General features: G+C 43.9%; 1 protein-coding gene across 1 annotated transcript in view; it reads right to left on the reverse strand.

Moving 5' to 3' along the window:
• Positions 1-2,561: 2,561 nt before the first annotated feature.
• The window catches only part of LOC311236733 (neurocalcin-delta B), a 100,161-nt gene continuing 82,460 nt past the window's right edge, over positions 2,562-20,262 (reverse strand). Inside the window, exons 4-5 of the mRNA XM_084324476.1 lie at positions 5,001-5,106; positions 2,562-2,694 (exon numbers count right to left, since the gene is read on the reverse strand). Of these exons, the coding sequence (XP_084180602.1) occupies positions 2,600-2,694; positions 5,001-5,106 (201 nt within the window). The 3' untranslated portion in view covers positions 2,562-2,599. The remainder of the gene's footprint in view (positions 2,695-5,000; positions 5,107-20,262) is intronic.

The following is a 20,262-nucleotide window of genomic DNA, read 5'->3' on the forward strand; positions in this document are numbered from 1 at the left end:
GCGTATATGGGACTTTATCGCATTAATTTCGATTAATTAACTACAGAAAGAATTAAAAGTAAAAAAATCCTCTACTGACTGCTGCTCAGACAGCACAGCCTGTGTGTGTGTGTGTGTGTGTGTGTGTGTGTGTGTGTGCGCACGTGTGTGTGTGCGCGCGCGCATGTGTGCGCACGCATGTGTGTGTGTGTATATTATGTGCGTGTGTGTGTATATATTATGTGTGTGTGTGTGTATATTATGTGTGTGTGTGTGTGTGTATATGGGCTGGGACTTTATCGCATTAATTTCGATTAATTAACTACAGAAAGAAAAGTAAAAAAGATGTATGCATTTAATCGCATGATGATTTTTCTTTATTGTGTAAGAATGTTACCTTTCAAAGGAGACCAGACTCATGCATGTGCTATAAGTATAATACATCGCAAATAACTTTTTTTCTTAGAGAAATGTAGTTTCTTTTTTTTTACTGTTCTGGAATGTACTTGAAAGTACTGCGTTTTACTTTTACCTTGAAAGAGCTTGAGTTTACAAAAGGTCCTTTGCGCTATATATATATATATATATTATTCCTAAAATTGCTGCACTTTGTTAAAAATGGCATTGATCTGTTGGCCTGTGTAGTAGCTAATACAGGATTTTGCTGCTTAAACGTATGTATAATGTATATTCATTGATTCACTCGTATACCAACATTTATTTGAATTGAAAATGTTTGCTTTTCGCATCAACTATTGATATGCGATAAAATAATTTGATTAATTTAGATTAATTAACTATAGTCTCGAATTAATTTGAAATAATAAAATAAAATGTTTATCGAGTCCCACCACTATAATATATTATGTGTGTGTATATATTATGTGTGTGTGTGTATATTATGTGTGTGTGTATATATTATGTGTGTGTGTGTATATTATGTGTGTGTGTATATATTATGTGTGTGTGTGTGTGTGTGTGTATATTGTGTGTGTGTGTGTGTATATTATGTGTGTTTATACAACGGCATGCAAATTTCTCGATTCTGATTGGCTGAAAGTTATTTTACACGTGTTTATTCTTCACAATTCCACGCTGCTGGCCCAGGACCCGCCCACAACCGAATCACATCACATCACTCCGCCGGATCACAAGATGCCGGACAATAATTTAACAAATGGATATGTTGATAACGACTAAACGACTAAATATCAAGCGATTCTGTCACAGCGAATGTCTTAGTGCTTTAAACAATGTTGGATGATGTAATTGATGGGTCTTGAATCATTCTGTAACAAAAGAAAAATCGCGGATTGATTGATTGATTAATTTTCAAATTTTTTTTCAATTTCTTTTTCCTTTCGACTGTCAGCGCTCGCTCTAGTCTCCACCCACCGCCACCCCCCCCCCCCACACACACACACACACGCACACACTGGTTAAGTTTAGGCCCTCTACAGTAGGTTTAAAAAAAAAAAAAAAAAAAAAATAGAAGAAAACTTTTTTTTCCTATAGGGCAAAGAAAACTTTTTAATTTGTTTTACCTACTTTCTATAGAAGCATCTAAGAATGAAGTTCTATAGAAAGTAGGTCTGCATCCCCTTAACAATTGTGTGTATTGAGCCGTACTGTATTGTACCCATTCTGCATCTGGTAATAAAATGTTCAATCAATCATTCCAATAATACACAGTTGGATGTGTTAGTTGGTTGGATGCACTTCAAGCTGCTTCCACATGAGGCAACTTCTCTCAAGCATTCCAATAATACACAGTTGGATGTGTTAGTTTGGTTGGATGCACTTCAAGCTGCTTCCACATGGAGGCAACTTGTCTTTTTTGTAGTTGTGGGAACTACTTTTTCTGGCGGATGGTTTTTTCAATAAATCTTCGATTAATGTGTGTTTATTGTATAGCAATAAGGTTGGATGAATATGGCAGTTGTATAAAAGCATTACACCACTTGCAGTCGTGATTTGTGAACAATAAACCATGCCTAGGCATGGTTTATTGTTCACAAACCACTCCTGCGCGTGATGTAATGCTTAAGTATATATTATGTGTGTGTGTATATATTATGCGTGTGTGTGTATGTGTGTATCTGTGTGTATGTGTGTGTGTGCTCTGTGTCTGGGATACATGCTTGTCTTTTGAGAAGCATGTTTGGTGTGTGAACACTTTCAATGTACAAACGGGTTTTAAAACCGTTCTACCCAGAACCATTTGCTGTTGTTTTTCTTTTCTTTTAAGGGAAAAAGGTTCTACCTATAACTTAACAGGGTTGCACTTATGGAAGGAAGCTGAAGAACCCTTAATGGTTCAACTTAGCTTTTATTATTTAAGAGAGTACAATATGTCTGTCGATACTATGTGTGTGTTGATGTTGTGTGTATAAATGTGTGTGTGAATGTGTGTGTGAGTGTGTGTGTGAGCCTCAGTCTGTGATAATGCCCTCTGTAGCAGATGAGAGGAGAGACTGTCAGAGCAGATGAGAGGAGAGACTGTCGGAGCAGATGAGACTGTCATATGCTACAATCACCAGTGGGTCGAATGAGAGGCATTTTCTTGTAAATGAGTCAGAAATAAATAAATTAAACTTGAGTGGGAAAAGTCCAAGTTATCTTACTGGCCTCCACTACTGGGGTCGCACTGTAGCAAACGTACAATGGATGGGTCACTCTTAGCCCCCTCCACAAACTCCTCCAGAGACAGTTTACCTGAGAGAGAGAGAGAGAGAGAGAGAGAGAGAGAGAGAGAGAGAGAGAGAGAGAGAGAGAGAGAGAGAGAGAGAGAGAGAGAGAGAGAGAGAGAGAGAGAGAGAGAGAGAGAGAGAGAGAGAGAGAGAGAGAGAGAGAGAGAGAGAGAGAGAGAGAGAGAGAGAGAGAGAGAGAGAGAGAGAGAGAGAGAGAGAGAGAGAGAGAGAGAGAGAGTTTATTAGCTGTTCAACTACTGGAAGCTGTACAGATTGAGGCAGAACCTTTGCCTTTGTTAATAAAAGCTACAGTCACCACAATAGAGTTTATTTTTATTGAAATGGCTGTTGATCCAGAGTATTTTTGGTGGATGTTGTATCATGAGTTGCATTCTGGTAATCTATATTATTAAATGTTTTTATTTTTTTATTGATCTTTTCCCCCTCCTTTTTCCTCCGATTTTCTCCCATCCCAATGTTAGTCGTTATGCCAATTCCCAATCCCCTTCCTGGTCGCTGCGCACTTACCCCCCACAGTCGGTCTGGGAGAGTGGAGGCTACCACGTGCTTCCTCCGACACACGTCCAGCCAATCAATCGCTTCTTTTCACCTGGCAGCGCGGACTTTCACTGAGAGGGCGTAGCGTGTGGAAGGATCACACTATCCCACTCAGGTCCTATCCGCGCTTAGCAGGCAGGAGGAACTGTAGGAGGAACTGTAGGAGTCAGTGTTTACAACGACCCGGACCCACCCCGCCAGCTTCTCCCACCCTCTAATACTGCCAATTGTATAGTGTGAACGGCCAGCCAAGCTGGTGACACGCCGGGAGCTGTGAGCTGGATTCGAACAGGCGAATCCAGCCGCTCCGGGGTTGGTGACGAACGCAATCTCCGTTACGCCACCTGACCGCCACTTATTAAATGTTGTTTTAATGCTATGGAAGAATAGCCCACCAGCGCTACAATAGATCAAAGATACTGTTCCAGGGGATAGCTGTGATTTTTGGAAGCCGAGCTGTTTCTTACAAACCAATGTTTTTCAGGACAGTTCCAGGTAGATGTTGATGGTGAAAGAAAATTGTTAAGAGCTCTGGTAACAATCCATGCTGTTCCTCAACTAGCTCGGGTAACAAACCATGCTGTTCCTCAACTAGCTCTGGTCACAATCCATGCTGTTCCTCAACTAGCTCTGGTAACAATCCATGCTGTTCCTCAACTAGCTCTGGTAACAATCCATGCTGTTCCTCAACTAGCTCTGGTCACAATCCATGCTGTTCCTCAACTAGCTCTGGTAACAATCCATGCTGTTCCTCAACTAGCTCGGGTAACAAACCATGCTGTTCCTCAACTAGCTCTGGTAACAATCCATGCTGTTCCTCAACTAGCTCTGGTAACAATCCATGCTGTTCCTCAACTAGCTCTGGTAACAATCCATGCTGTTCCTCAACTAGCTCTGGTAACAAACCATGCTGTTCCTCAACTAGCTCGGGTAACAATCCAATGCAAAGTCAATGGGGTCAACCTCCTGTCTGTACAAGCTGACTGAGGCTAATTGAAATTCACACCACAGGGCACACAACGTACATTTCAGTAACAGGAGCTCGACCCCATTGACTTTGCATTGTTTGTGGCTAACTATCCAGAGCTAGTATGAGGAACAGCAAGGATTGTGCAGAGAAAGGCCTCGACTGATCAACATCATCATTGGCAAGAAATAGGGCTAGGGTTAAACAAAATCTGAACTATCCCTAAAATAAATCTAAATCAACATAACAAGACTTATGAACAAATAACTTCTTCCAGTGTATGTGTAAACACTAGGGGTGTAACTAACGGTACACAAACACCACAGTACGGTACGTACCTCGGTTTTGAAGTCACGGTTCGGTACGTACCTCGGTTTTGAAGTCACGGTTCGGTACGTACCTCGGTTTTGAAGTCACGGTTCGGTACGTACCTCGGTTTTGAAGTCACGGTTCGGTACGGGTTTTCGGTACAGTGGGGGAAAGTTTGGCTTTCCATGTTCCACTCAGGGGTGATGTAGTGTGCAGTAACGAACTGTACTTGTAGGGCTGTCAACGAATATTCTATATTCAAATTAATAATCGACTTGTAAAAAAAAATAAATAAATAAAATAAATTCTATTAGATTGTGAAAAAAACAGCCCCCGGTGGGCGCGGGTCGTTAGTGGTTAACATACCGTTGTATTCGTTCGGTACACTACACAGCCGCTGGGTACGGTACGGTACACACTGGTTCAGTTCGGTACCTTTACACCCCTAGTCAACAGATCATTCAATCTAACCGGTGTCAGTGTTGAGTCAAACCCACCATCCCGGTTTGTGTCCATCTGTTTGAAGATCTTCTCCGTGCGCTTCTCTGGGGTGGACTCATCCTCCGGCATCTTCATCACCGAAGACACCATCTTGTAGATGGCCTGGACACAGACGAAATACAGACAGATGGAGAATTTAGACTGAGATGTCTTCACTATTATCCAGTGTTTGGAGAGTAGTAATAATAATAATAATAATAATAATAATAATAATAATAATAATAATAATAATAATAATAATAATAATAATAATAATAATAATAATAATAATACACTTTATTTGTATAGCACCTTTCATACAGAAACTGCAGCTCAAAGTGCTTCACAACAGACAAGCATAAAATGAGCACATAATCAGTGTGAGTTCATAATCAGTAGAGTTTTTCACATTAGGATCTAACATCCCAACAGGCCAGCTTGTTTATGGTTTGATTCAGTTTTAAATAGACAATAATAAAAAGAGTAAGATAAAACAGTGCAATAAAATAGTAGAATAGAATAGATAAAATCATTTTTTTACAGTGCGATAAAATAGTTCTGGATTACTGTTCAACATCAAAGTCGTCTTTACCTTCTCTGTTTGGTATCCACAGTTAACAATTTGACAGTCTTCCCTCCTGTTTGATACCCACTTTGACCCTTCAAACCTCCCACCCAGGGCAAACCTCCCACTCAGGGCAAACCTCCCTCTCAGGGCACAGTTCCCTCTCTCACGGTGCAGTTCTAGGCCTGGGTCCTACACAGTTTTAAAGCCTGACAGTCTCTTTGATACCCACACAGTAGCTAAAGGACCATACCAGTCTTTCCCCAAGTGTTCCAAGTCATGTGTCTTAATACAGTTTAATTTACCCACTCCGCCCCCTGGTTCACCTCTGACCTCCCTCTCCAACTTCACCCCAGCATCAGAATACACCATCTCGGAGCTCATCCGTAAAGCCACCACCTGTCAGCTCGATCCTCTTCCCACCACCCTCGTCAAAGCCTGCCTGCCATCCATCTCACCCATGATCACGGACATAATTAACTCCTCCCTCACCTCTGGAACTGTACCCCCCACTCTCAAACTGGCTGCAGTCACGCCCATCCTCAAAAACTCCGGTGCTGACCCAGCTGATTTAAACCACTATAGGCCCATCTCCAACCTTCCCTTCATCTCAAAAAACCTTGAGAGGGTGGTTGCCGCACAGCTGCAATCCCACCTCGACACAAACAATCTCCACGAACCCTTTCAATCCGGTTTCCGCCCACAACACAGCACCGAAACAGCACTGGTTAAAATCACCAACGACCTCCTCCGTGCAGCTGACTCTGGACTTCTCACCATCCTCGACCTCAGTGCGGCATTTGACACCATCTCCCATCCACTACTCCTGGACCGCCTGGCTGGCATTGGGATCACGGGTGTCACACTCTCCTGGTTTACATCATACCTCACTGACGGACAACAGTTTGTTCAACTCAAGACCCACAAGTCAGGGTGTTCAGCTGTTTCACTGGGTGTCCCCCAGGGGTCAGTATTGGGTCCCCTCCTATTCACCATCTATCTCCTCCCCCTGGGCACAATCCTCCGTCACCATGGGGTCCACTTCCACTGCTATGCAGACGACACACGGGTCTACATCTCCTCCACACCCACCACTGCCCTTCCCCCCACCTCCCTCACCACCTGCCTTGAGGACATTAGGAGCTGGATGAGCAGAAACGTCCTGAAGTTAAATGGCAGCTAATCTGAGGCCCTGCTCATCGGCTCCAAATCCACCCTCACCAAATCACAAAACACCCCAGTTCCCAACATCACCATCGACGGCTTCCCTGTACCCTTCTCCCCCCCAGTTAAAAGCCTCGGTGTCATCCTGGACGGCTCCCTCGCCTTAAGTTTGCACCACACATCAAATACACCACCCGGTCTGCCTTCTTTCACCTCCGTAACATCTCCAGACTCCACTGAAACACTGAAACCCTGGTCCACTCATTCGTCACATCCCGGATCGACTACTGTAACGCTCTCCTCACCGGCCTTCCCACCAAACTCAACAGACTACAAATCATCCAAAACTCTGCTGCCAGGATCATCACCCGCACCAACTCATCCGACCACATCACCCCCGTCCTCATTCAACTACACTGGCTCCCTGTGCACTACTGGATCAATAACACTGGCTCCCTGTACACTACTGGATCAATAACACTGGCTCCCTGTGCACTACCGGATCAATAACACTGGCTCCCTGTGCACTACCGGATCAATAACACTGGCTCCCTGTGCACTACTGGATCAATAACACTGGCTCCCTGTGCACTACTGGATCAATAACACTGGCTCCCTGTGCACTACTGGATCGACTTCAAAACCCTCCACAAGCCCACATCTACATCACTGACCTCCTCCAGGAGTACCCCCCCTCCTCTCATCCTCTACTGGACTCCTCTCCATCCCCAGCACCATGGGTGCTGCCTCCTCTCATCCTCTACTGGACTCCTCTCCATCCACAGCACCATGGGTGCTGCCTCCTCTCATCCTCTACTGGACTCCTCTCCATCCCCAGCACCATGGGTGCTCCCTCCTCTCATCCTCTACTGGACTCCTCTCCATCCCCAGCCTCAGCACCATGGGTGCTCCCTCCTCTCATCCTCTACTGGACTCCTCTCCATCCCCAGCCTCAGCACCATGGGTGCTCCCTCCTCTCATCCTCTACTGGACTCCTCTCCATCTTCAGCACCATGGGTGCTCCCTCCTCTCATCCTCTACTGGACTCCTCTCCATCTTCAGCACCATGGGTGCTCCCTCCACTCATCCTCTACTGGACTCCTCTCCATCCTCAGCACCATGGCTGCTCCCTCCACTCATCCTCTACTGGACTCCTCTCCATCCTCAGCACCATGGCTGCTCCCTCCACTCATCCTCTACTGGACTCCTCTCCATCCTCAGCACCATGGCTGCTCCCTCCACTCATCCTCTACTGGACTCCTCTCCATCCTCAGCACCATGGGTGCTCCCTCCTCTCATCCTCTACTGGGCTCCTCTCCATCCCCAGCACCATGGGTGCTGCCTCCTCTCATCCTCTACTGGACTCCTCTCCATCCCCAGCACCATGGGTGCTGCCTCCTCTCATCCTCTACTGGGCTCCTCTCCATCCCCAGCCTCAGCACCATGGGTGCTCCCTCCTCTCATCCTCTACTGGACTCCTCTCCATCCCCAGCCTCAGCACCATGGGTGCTCCCTCCTCTCATCCTCTACTGGACTCCTCTCCATCCCCAGCACCATGGGTGCTCCCTCCTCTCATCCTCTACTGGACTCCTCTCCATCCCCAGCACCATGGGTGCTGCCTCCTCTCATCCTCTACTGGACTCCTCTCCATCCCCAGCCTCAGCACCATGGGTGCTCCCTCCTCTCATCCTCTACTGGACTCCTCTCCATCCTCAGCACCATGGGTGCTGCCTCCACTCATCCTCTACTGGACTCCTCTCCATCCTCAGCACCATGGCTGCTCCCTCCACTCATCCTCTACTGGACTCCTCTCCATCCTCAGCACCATGGGTGCTCCCTCCACTCATCCTCTACTGGACTCCTCTCCATCCTCAGCACCATGGGTGCTCCCTCCTCTCATCCTCTACTGGACTCCTCTCCATCCCCATCCTCAGCACCATGGGTGTTGCCTCCTCTCATCCTCTACTGGACTCCTCTCCATCCCCAGCACCATGGGTGCCCGAGCGTTCAGCTGCTCGGCTCCCAGACTCTGGAACTCCCTGCCCCCCCACATGTCCGACAGTCTGACTCACTCTCATCATTCAAATCACAACTGAAAACCCATCTGTTCAAATTCACATATTCACTGTAACCTCCGTCACTGTCCTATACCCCCTGCTGTTTGTTTGTCTGTTATTTTAACTTCACTGTTTTTATACTTCCTGTTGTTTGTTTTGTTTTAACCTCGACATTTAACTGCCTTGCTTTGTTTCTATGATCTGTAAGGTGACCTTGGGTGTCGTGAAAGGCGCCACCAAATTAAATGTATTGTTATTATTATACCACATTGAAGTCATCACATTTGATTAGAACGCCATGCTAACATTTGATGTGTCACTTGCTTTCTGAAAGGTTCTGCCATTGTGATATAACACAGTAGCTGGGGACACATGGGACTATATGGACATGAAAACACATGTTTTCCCACTCTGTTTAAAAAGATCCACACCAACGCCGCTTTAGAAAATCTCTCCATCCTCAACGAGAATGATTTAAAACATGCAGCCCGCCACGTGAAGAGCTTTCATTCCAATCTTTTCAAATGTGCACATTCATGACCCTTAAAGGATGAAACCTATTGATTCTGGTGATCCCATGACCTTTTCCATGGCCTGTAATCCGACAATGGACCTCATTCACTAACATTCTCGTGAGTTTCCTTTTAAATAACCTTGTAAGAAGTTCGTAAGAGGAAACCTACGATAGTCCTCCTCCGGGTACCTGAACGCGTGAGCAGGTAAGTGGCCAAAATGATCACAGCTGCGATCTCCTGAATGAAGAACGTCACTCATTCTTAACTCAATCAGCACCAGACCCGAGGATAGTCGGGTTATCTCGCCATGCGTTGAGCGTCAGGACCCCCGAAAACCAGAGTATAGTCGGGTTTTCATCGTTATTTCTTTTATTCAATATTTCTATTCATTACAGGCACACAGACTCGGGGTTAACATGGGGAATCATCCTGAGATCGCCAAAGTGCAATACCTGCCGCATCCTCCCAGATGGCAGTATCGAGCACCCTTTGAAACCTTATATCTTGGCCTGTGTAACGTTCAAATGTCTCCGGGCGCACTTTTCTTTGTCAGGCGAGTGGAGCGGTTATCCCGATCGCATTGAGAAGCGTCAAATGCCCCCGATGCATCTGTTGTGGTGGATTACGTTGGCGGCACGATGGACACCAATACTGGGACTCGCGATCAGACAATTGGAATATCATTTTCTTTGGTGGATAACGTTGGACAGACGATCGCGATCAGTATTTAGAATGGCGATCAGATAATTGGATTCTTCTTTTTGCAGTACATCATAGACAAGGTAAGGACTATATATTATCAATCTTGCGTTGATCCGCGATCGCAGCATGTGTCTGTGGTGTGTGTGTGGCAGGGGCGTAATTTGCGGGGGGGGTCCCCGGAAAATGTCCCCCGCATGATTTCAGAATGCAGTATTTGTCCCCCCCATGTTTTTTTTTTTTTAAACTTTTATTTTTTAGCGTTTATCGCTTTTTCTGGTCAAGCATGACCGACAGAAACAGGTTGAATGGGATGTAGAGTAGGGGAAGACACTGAGAAAATACGGTGGGTCCGGGAATCGAACTCGTGTACCCCAGATCCGTGACGAGCACGGTTGTCCCCGACGCAGAAATAGCGCCGAGGTACGCAGTGAGCTACGGGAGCTCGCCCCCCCCCATGTTTTTACCCCCAAACCGCTGCAACTGCGCGGCCTGGCGGCCAGCACTGTGACTCGCTAGTCGCTACTACACAGTGCCGGCACTGCAGATTTACCCTACTCTTGGAATTCATTGCCAGATCCTCAAAGTCATACATAGGGGCGCTGTCTCGATAATGCAGTGTTATTAAAGCAGCGTGTAGCCGACGCATGAACCAGTTGGAAGCGTCAACGCGGAACTGGAAATCCGTTGGTAAAGAAATAGCGGCCTGGAATCATTTTTGGGACGCTCTCAATTCTCATTCTAACGCAGGAGTCCTGGACCCCCGACAGGTAAGGTAAGCGATTTTAGATGTATCACTTTAAGTGTGCGGCTGTTGTCCGAATACTAGTGAATATTGAAAAATAAAGGCATGACATTTAGAGACGTCCCCGTCGTAGCGTTCTGGTGCGGGGATATGGGGGTCTCTCTGTGCGGGGGCGCAACAGCAACAGGTGGGGTAGGCTGGGCAGAGATGTATGCATCAAAACGATTACATTGTTTGTCTCGCATACATTCGATTTATAATGCGAGCACCTGCATTACAATCAAATGACTGATCTGTTATGTGTTATGGACCCGAGTCTCGAGAGGCACTTAATAATAGAAAAAAGACAGTGCAAACATGTATATGTCGCTTACAGTTTATTATGCCTATGCAGCTCGTTTATTTTGACAGAGTTAAAAAAAATTCACTAGTATCATTATATTAAATTAGCGGACGTGCAGCTGGACAAGCCCTGGCTCCACGATGACCACTTCTTACAAGAGGCGCCACCGCCTGGGAAAATGCGTATTGCACACCTGGTATTGGTCACTGACCATGCCCCCTAATATGTTCCCCCCACCGCTAGGAACAAAGTTCCGCGCCTGGTGTGTGGGCCGTGTCCCGTTGGTTGCGATCAAAGCACGGCTCCCCCCCCCCCCCCCCCCCCCCCCCCCCCTTCATGCATCGATGATGAAACACAATACCGATAATCTAGCGTTGATTTCAGGATGATTATTGATCCAGGCGAGGAGTGGCACGATTTATAGTGGAATGCAGTAAAGGGCTGTTTGGCGGAGTTCCCTGGGATTACACAGAATCACTCTAGAACTATACTCTATATATTCACCACGGTATAAAAACGGAAATGTATGGATGAAAAAACGATCTGTTTTTTTGCATGTTGACCGGAAGAAACTCACTGACAATCGACGTTATTATTAGATCCATAGCTATAATATTTAATATTAATATTATAGCGCTGGCACAAACGGCCATATGCCCACAGCGACCTCCGGCGTCCAATGTGTTAAGAACACAGGTGCCCACCAGTCTGTTCCATTTACCACTTTCTGTTGAGAAAGTCAACAGAAAAACGATTTACGACCGGCCTTCCTGCACTCATAAATCCTGCTCTTAGCTACGAGCAAATAGGCTACCTAAGGAACCATTGCAGAATGCCAAAATCGTCCCGAAAAGCTTGTAAGTGGAGTTACGATTAAATTAGCTTGTAAACTTTCTCGTAAACCCGTTCGAGAATGAGAACCAATTTCTAGTTGTAGTTTTAAAGGAACATGCCAACATTATGCCAAGGCCAAGAGAATAATCAAAGACTCTAGTCACCAAAACAACTGCCTCTTTGAACTGCTGTGGTCATGAAAGCGCTACCGGAGTCTCATGGCCGGCACAGAGAGACTCAGAAGGAGCTTCTATCCCCAGGGCCCAGGAGTTCAACACTTTTGATCCCTATCTGATTGGATCCGATTTGGATTTTGGGTAGTTCAAAAAAAAAAAAAAGGATTAGGATCACTTTGATATCCGATCAGATCAGGAAATCAAATCCAAGCTTTAATCTGGATAAAATCTTCAAAACGGAAACCGACAACACAGGATTGGGATCAGTTTGATCCCAAAAAAATGGATTATCTTGATCCCACCAGAGGGGTGGATTTCCAGTGGATTACCAGAGCAAAATGTACTATACAATTTATTAAAAAATATGTTTCAATATAAATAAGATGGCAAAGTTTGTTAACTGAAATAATACACAATTTTAGCATTCATGGCAAATCAATAACAACATATTTCTTTTGGTCACATTTGTGGTGGCCTATTTTGTTTTCAACCAAATGCTGATGACACAAATGTTTATGCTCATAAAAGTATCACAACAAAGATTGTCAATCACAAATGTAATTTAGATTAAAGAAAAAATATCTTCAACAAAAAGAAATACATCTGTCGTCACCTTCAGCAAACTGAAACCTCACTTAGAATTCAGCTCCTCAAAGCACGCCTGGACCATCAGCTGCCTTTGAATCAAGTTTTTTTGTTGTTACCCTAGTGGGAGTATTTTTTTTTATTACAATTCCATTGTGATTTTATGTCCTTTATGTATTTAACAATATAATTAGACATTATAGATGTGGTCCTTGTCATCCTTTTCCCCCATATCCACTAGAATGGAGGTCGGTAGGATTAAAGCACTGATATTCAGGATCTAGTCATCTTGAAAAGTCTGGATCTGGATCAGGGTGATCCTAGCCTGGATTGCTTTGAAATACCGGGACAAAATCTGGCCGAGTTGTCTGATGCTCAGGCATGCGTTGTTCATGGCACGGGGTACCACTCAGTGGTACCTCACTGAGTATTAAAGATTTGAGCAGAAGCGCGTGCACGCACATGCACGCGCTCGCGAGAACGCGCTGCGCTCGGCTCGGCTCGTGTTTACCTGCCGAGTCCCGGGCCCGGCGCTACCTCGCATTATCATAACAATAGCCGCTATAGGCTGGTGTCTTCAACCAGTCTGGGACTCTTTGTGATGTAAATATGGAACGTCCCAAGTTGCCGCTGCCCACAGAGTGCACCGCCGTCCAAAGGTGAACGACGGCGAACGAAGGGCCAAATCAAAACAGCCGTCAATTCCGAATTGACAACTGTTTTGATTCAACCCCCCACCCACCACCACTCACCCCCGGACAACAACACACTCTGCAAACAGCAGCAACCCGGGACATTCCATATCTACATCACAAACTTCGGGACTGAGTAGATAATTAATTAATCTTCTCTTTATTTTTATTATTTATATTAAAACTGAATCAAACCATAAACAAGGTTGCCTGTTGGGATGTTAGATCCTAATGTGAAAAACTGATTTTATATGTCTGCTCATTTTATGCCTGTCTTAATTCTGTTGTGAAGCACTTTGAGCTGCAGTTTCTGTATGAAAGGCTATACAAACAAAGTGTATTATTGTGCGCGAGGGAACATATGCGCATGCGCGCGGGGCCGCGCGTGCGTGCGCGCGGCGTCATTAACCTGCGTGGCGGCTCAGCCCATAATAACAACGCAACACTGCTGATGCTGGATCACAAAAAATGGGATTTAAAAATCTGATCGGATCAGATAGGGATTAAACGTTTTGAACTCCTGGGCCCAGGCCATCAGGATGCCCAATGTCACTATGTAACAACCCATCATCTACACAAGATGGCGCCATCTACACACACTGCACACACATCCACATGTACAAACTCACTTACTCACTTCATATTTATCTAGTATTAAAAAGATTTGCACTACATTCATACCTCATTTGCACCCTACCCTAAGTTTTGTACCACATCTCAATTCTGCATTGTACCCCACTGTTGCTCATTTTATTGTGTTGTATATTGTATTGACTTTACTTGATTTGATTTGAAGTCTTTATTTCGAACATGCAATGAATACAACAAACAATAACAAAAAAGAAAAACAACTCAATCTGCATGTTCGAAAAGGAGTAGGAAGAAGTATACACTTATTTAATCCTACCCCTTTTCCACTACTCAAATGAGTGTACTATTTTAAACATAAAAAAGAAAAGAAAAGAAAAGAAAAAAAAAATATATACATATATATGCAAAACAAAAAACAAAAACTATATATGTATAAAATAAAATAAAATAGAAACAAAATAAAAATGTAAACACCTGTGAATATCAAGTCCCTTCTTCATCCCTGTACCTTGTGAACATAATTTCCTTATACATCAGTTTGAATTGTCTCATGTTTGGACATTGCTTTAACACCACATTAAGACTGTTCCACAGTTTCACTCCACATATTGAGATGCAGTGTTTTCTCATGGTAGTGCGTACGTTTAGCACCTTTAAATTGTGTTCTCCCCTCAGATTATAACTTCACTTCATTATACTTACTTTTACTTACTTCTTAATTACCTTTTTCTCACTTTATTTTTTTACTGTATGTAGCACACTCTCAGGGGCTCTTTCAGAAATAAGCATTTCATATAAAGTATTCTATATTTTGTTGTGACATAATAAAACAAACTTGAAAACTAGAAAACTTGAACTTGATTATGGGAATGCGCTTACCATCTTCTCCAGTCAGACAAGAAGACAATATACCAGTTTCCTCTCTGTGCGCTCAGTAGAGAGCTATCTGGCTGCAAGCTAGTCTAGCTTAGCACAAATTAATGGAATCGGATACGGACCAGCTAGCCCAAGTGGCGAACCATGTAACGCGTCGCGAAGCGGCCGACCCGGGTTCGATTCCCGGACCCGCCGTCCTTTGCCGAATGTCTCCCGTTCTTCCTCTCTCTCTACTGGACTGCCCGGTAGTAAAAACAATAAAAATCTACAAAAACATAATAAAAAAAAAACTCTCCCTTAGTGTTAAAGGATAACTCCACTATTTTGGGAAATTAGCTTATTTAACATCTTCCCTGGAGTTAGACAAGAAGATACATACCTTTTTTGTCTCTGTGCGTGCATTTTAGCTTTGGGAATAGATGCTCCGTTAGCATAGCTTAGCTTCATCACTGGAAGTGAGGCAGGACAGTAGCCTTACAGTGCCTTACAGTGTATTGCAAGGTCTGACATTGACCAAACTTGATATGCATGACCTTGGTGGGCTCTAGGTCAACTCCTGAAAAGGGGGTCAATGTCAGACCTTGCAATCAAAAGTTAGGGGCGCACTGAAATTATGGCAAGGGTTATTAGCCCCCTAACTTTTGATTGCAAAGTCTGACATTGACCCCCTTTTCAGGAGTTGACCTAGAGCCCACCAAGGTCATGCATATCAAGTTTGGTCAATGTCAGACCTTGCAATACACTGTAAGACACTGTAAGGCTACTGTCCTGCCTCACTTCCAGTGATGAAGCTAAGCTATGCTAACGGAGCATCTATTCCCAAAGCTAAAATGCACGCACAGAGACAAAAAAGGTATGCATCTTCTTGTCTAACTCCAGGGAAGATGTTAAATAAGCTAATTTCCCAAAATAGTGGAGTTATCCTTTAAGCTAGGCTAGTGGTCAGGGGGAACTGGTATCTGTCCTGGAGTGCTGACCGGAGTGTCGGACGTCCCGTGATGAAGGCCGGGAAGTTGCGACCCCCTCTCCGTGCCCCCCTGTCTCCGGAGGTCTCGTAGTGGTGACCGGAGTGTCGGACGTCCCGTGATGAAGGCCGGGAGGATGCGACCCCCTCTGCGTGCCCTCCTGTCTCCGGAGGTCTCGTAGTGGTGACCGGAGTGCCGGACGTCCCGCGATGATGTCGGGGAGTTCGCGACCCTCTCTGCGCCGCCCCCTATCTCCCTGTCTCCGGCTGTCCCTGAGCAATGACCGGAGTGTTGAATGTCCCGTGACTAAGACAGGGAGGACGTGACCCTCTTTGCGCCGCCCCTGTGCCTCAAATAGATCCGCTATCAGCTCTATCTTTAATCTTTCAAAATGTTCAGTTGCTATCGCTATTAGCTCTATCTTTAATCTTTCAAAATGTTCAGTTGCTATTGCATGCACTCATCTGTGTTTCACTACACACTTGAGTGCATGCTTACCAACTGTCGTCTGCAACACTACTATCACCAACATCTAAGAAGGGAGATCCCCCCTTGAATGGCCCTTCTAAGGTTTCTCTCCTCCACATTGCCTGTGGAGCTTTTTTCCCTATTGTTAGGTTTTAGTGAGTTTTTCCTTACCTTCTCGTGGGGTATGTCTGGGAGTGCTTGCATTCTTTCATTTATTTGCATTCATCTAAAAATGTTTGGACCTTATGGTGTTCTTGTTCTGTTCTTGACTTATTGTTATGTTTTCTTCTTGACTTGTTTAAAGAAGACCTGTACGGCCCATGGGGACATTAACGTGTGTTGTCGGGCCTTATAAATAAATTTGATTTGATTTGATTTATCTATCCTCTTGTCCGACTCTGGAGAAGACAGTACGCACAGGTGTGTTCCTTTAAGATTCATACTTTTACTTTGTAAACTACAAAGTCGTTTCCCCAACACTGCTATTATTATTGTTATGAGAAAAGTGGCTTCCTATACAGAAACAGAACAGGCTTTCCTTTGATTAGTGGGAAGAGAGTCGAAGCAGTTTTCTCATCAGTCTTGGACTGTGGTGATGTAATGTATAGGCTGCTCCCTCAGCCCTTAAATCCCTGGACTCTGTCCGTCACTCTGCCCTCAGATTCATCACTGTGTGTTTTGTGAGAAGGTTGGTTGGCCCTCTCTTGCACGGAGAGGTGCAACAAACACTGGCATTTGTTAATTGTTAAGGCCCTAATTGGTAAGCTACGTCCTTATACTACATCATTATTAGAATGGAATTTTGGAATCTATGGAACCCGTTCTAGTGACCCCGAGTTTGAGCGTAAACCTGCATTTTGTTATGATGCTCCTAGATCATGGTTTCATTCATCCAAGATTCAAGATTCAAGATTCATTCATTCATTCATTCATTCATTCATTCATTCATTCATTCATTCATTCATAGAATGAACCCCAACAGATTGAGATTCTCCCTCTGTTGCAGAGTTTAAAACCTTGATCTTCAACCTTTGTCAATCAAGTTGTATGTATTTTAATTGATTTGTGAGCCTTGCTCTTTGTTGTCTATTGTTATGCTTTTATATGCTGTTTTTGCTCATTTCTGTAAGTACACTCGACGTGACTGTAAATGAGGAACACATTAGTTGCTTTTCGAGTAGCATTATCTGCAATTATCAGCATTACATCTTGTGTCCCACAGACAGCGCCACCTGGGGATCATCAGGTGGATTAGGCTCAGCGACACTCAATTTAGCACTTCTTTAGAGGTGATGTAACAACATGTGGAAGGGATTTGCGGGTGGTGTGTGTGTGTGTGTGTGTGTGTGTGTGTGTGTGTGTGTGTGTGTGTGTGTGTGTGTGTGTGTGTGTGTGTGTGTGCGTGTGTTATGGGGCACTTGTTACAGTTGACATGAGAGTCTGAACACTAAGGGTTGGTTATAGTAATACTGTAGTACTTCTTATGCCCAGACATATTTCTACTAGAGGTCAGAGGTCATGGTGTGTAGAGGACTAGAGGTCATGGTGTGTAGAGGACTAGAGGTCATGGTGTGTAGAGGACTAGAGGTCAGAGCTGTGTAGAGGACTAGAGGTCAGAGCTGTGTAGGAGGAGTCACTTGTTGGCCAAGATGCATCGTCAAAAACATCTTGATTTATTATTAGGGCTGGGACTTTATCTTGATTTATTATTAGGGCTGGGACTTTATCTTGATTTATTATTAGGGCTGGGACTTTATCTTGATTTATTATTAGGGCTGGGACTTTATCTTGATTTATTATTAGGGCTGGGACTTTATCTTGATTTATTATTAGGGCTGGGACTTTATCTTGATTTATTATTAGGGCTGGGACTTTATCTTGATTTATTATTAGGGCTGAGACTTTATCTTGATTTATTATTAGGGCTGAGACTTTATCTTGATTTATTATTAGGGCTGAGACTTTATCTTGATTTATTATTAGGGCTGAGACTTTATCTTGATTTATTATTAGGGCTGGGACTTTATCTTAATTTATTATTAGGGCTGAGACTTTATCTTGATTTATTATTAGGGCTGGGACTTTATCACGTTCATTTCCATTAATTAACTACAGAAAAATGTGTATGTTAAAAAAAAGCATTTTATCGCACTTTATACTTTTTTTACACCACGGTACATTTTATAATAATAATAATGCATAATAATGCAGAACCCAGAGAGGAGCCAGCAGAGAGGAGGAGCCTCCTGCTGTTTGGGTCAGACTCTGATGAAGAGGATGAAGAGGATGAAGAGGATGAAGAGGATGAAGAGGGCTAACAGTGCTCTGGTTCAGAGGATGAAATTGGGGTTAACAGTGCTCTGGTTCAGAGGATGAAGAGGGCTAACAGTGCTCTGGTTCAGAGGATGAAGAGGATGAAGAGGGCTAACAGTGCTCTGAGTCAGAGGATGAAGAGGATGAAGAGGATGAAGAAGATGAAGAGGGCTAACAGTGCTCTGAGTCAGAGGATGAAGAGGATGAAGTGGATGAAGAGGGGCTAGCAGTGCTCTGGTCCTCTAGTCTACAGAGCAGAGACAACCATCTTAGTCTGGTTGGTTTATACAGAATATTGAAAAAATAAGAGAAATTGAGATCAATCAAGACGTTTTTTCCCAATGGTCAACTGTTCTGGAATGTACTTGAAAGTACTGCGTTTTACTTTTACCTCGAAAGTGCTTGAGTTTACAAAAGGTCCTTTGCACTATATATATATATATCATATGTTATTCCTAAAAGTGCTGCACTTTGTTAAAAATAGCATTTATCTGTTGGTCTGTGTAGTAGCTAATAAACAAGATTTTGCTTCTTAAACGTATGTATAATGTATATTAATTGATTCACTTGTATACCAAAATCCATTTGAATTGAAAGATGTAGCTTTTCACATCAAATATTGATATGCGATTAAAATGCGATTAATTTCAATTAATTAACTATAAAGTCTTGAATTAATTCTATTACAAATTTGAATAGAGTCCCACCACTATTTATTATACAACATCATCTGTTTATGAGAGCTGGGTATGGGCACTGATTAACGCAATTCGATTACATTTTGATTCACAAGGTCCCAATTTGAATTTGTTTGATTCAATTCAGTTCCATGCTGGTTTCCGGAGGGTTGCCGTCAAAACATGTCATTTGAGTTCCTGTAGTAGTTCACAAGTCAAACTACAGATGTCTGCAGGACGGGAGAAATAACATTTAGTGAAAATATTCACACATCCACTGAAAAAAGTCACAAATTAAAAGATGAATCTTGGGATTTTAACACATTGAGTGCCACGCCCCTTGTAAACGCGCACCTTGTTTGTAGAGCTAAACCTATATCTTATATTATAGCTATGGGTCTAATAACGCCGTCGATTATCAGTGAGTTTCTTCCAGTCAACGTGCAAAAAACAGATAATTTTTTCATCCGTACATTTCCGTTTTATACCGTTTTGAATATGAATATAGTTTGGGTGCTTCTGAGTAATTCCAGGAAAAAGACGCGAAAACAGCGTTTTTGTGTAATTCAATAAACACGTTGTCATTTTCCGCCTGATTATCGAATCTTCCTGAAATCAACACTAGATTATCATTATTATCCTTCCTCGTGCATACATGAAATGGGCCCTGGAGTGCGGCGCTCCCCCCCTCCCCTCCTGCACCCAACGGTAAAAATCCACACACAGATAGCTTCAATCGCGGTAGAAAAAAAATCAGATCAACGCAAGGTTTTATATATAGAGTCCTTACCTGGTCTCTGATGTAATGCAAAAAAAAGAATCCAATTATCTGATCGCCATTCCAGTTATCCACAGCGATCCTGTCTCCGACGTTATTGGGCATTGCACATGAACGGGCAGGCGGGGTCAGTTGTCCAAGCCATCCCTACAAGCGCGTGTTTTGCCGGAGTGTTTAGGACCCACCCCCACACCGCAGCTCGGTAAAGAAAAGAAACTACACGGTTTCTAATGGAG

The sequence above is a fragment of the Notolepis coatsorum genome, assembly GCF_963971535.1.
Source record: "Notolepis coatsorum genome assembly, chromosome: 1".
Taxonomy (NCBI): Eukaryota; Metazoa; Chordata; class Actinopteri; order Aulopiformes; family Paralepididae; genus Notolepis; species Notolepis coatsorum.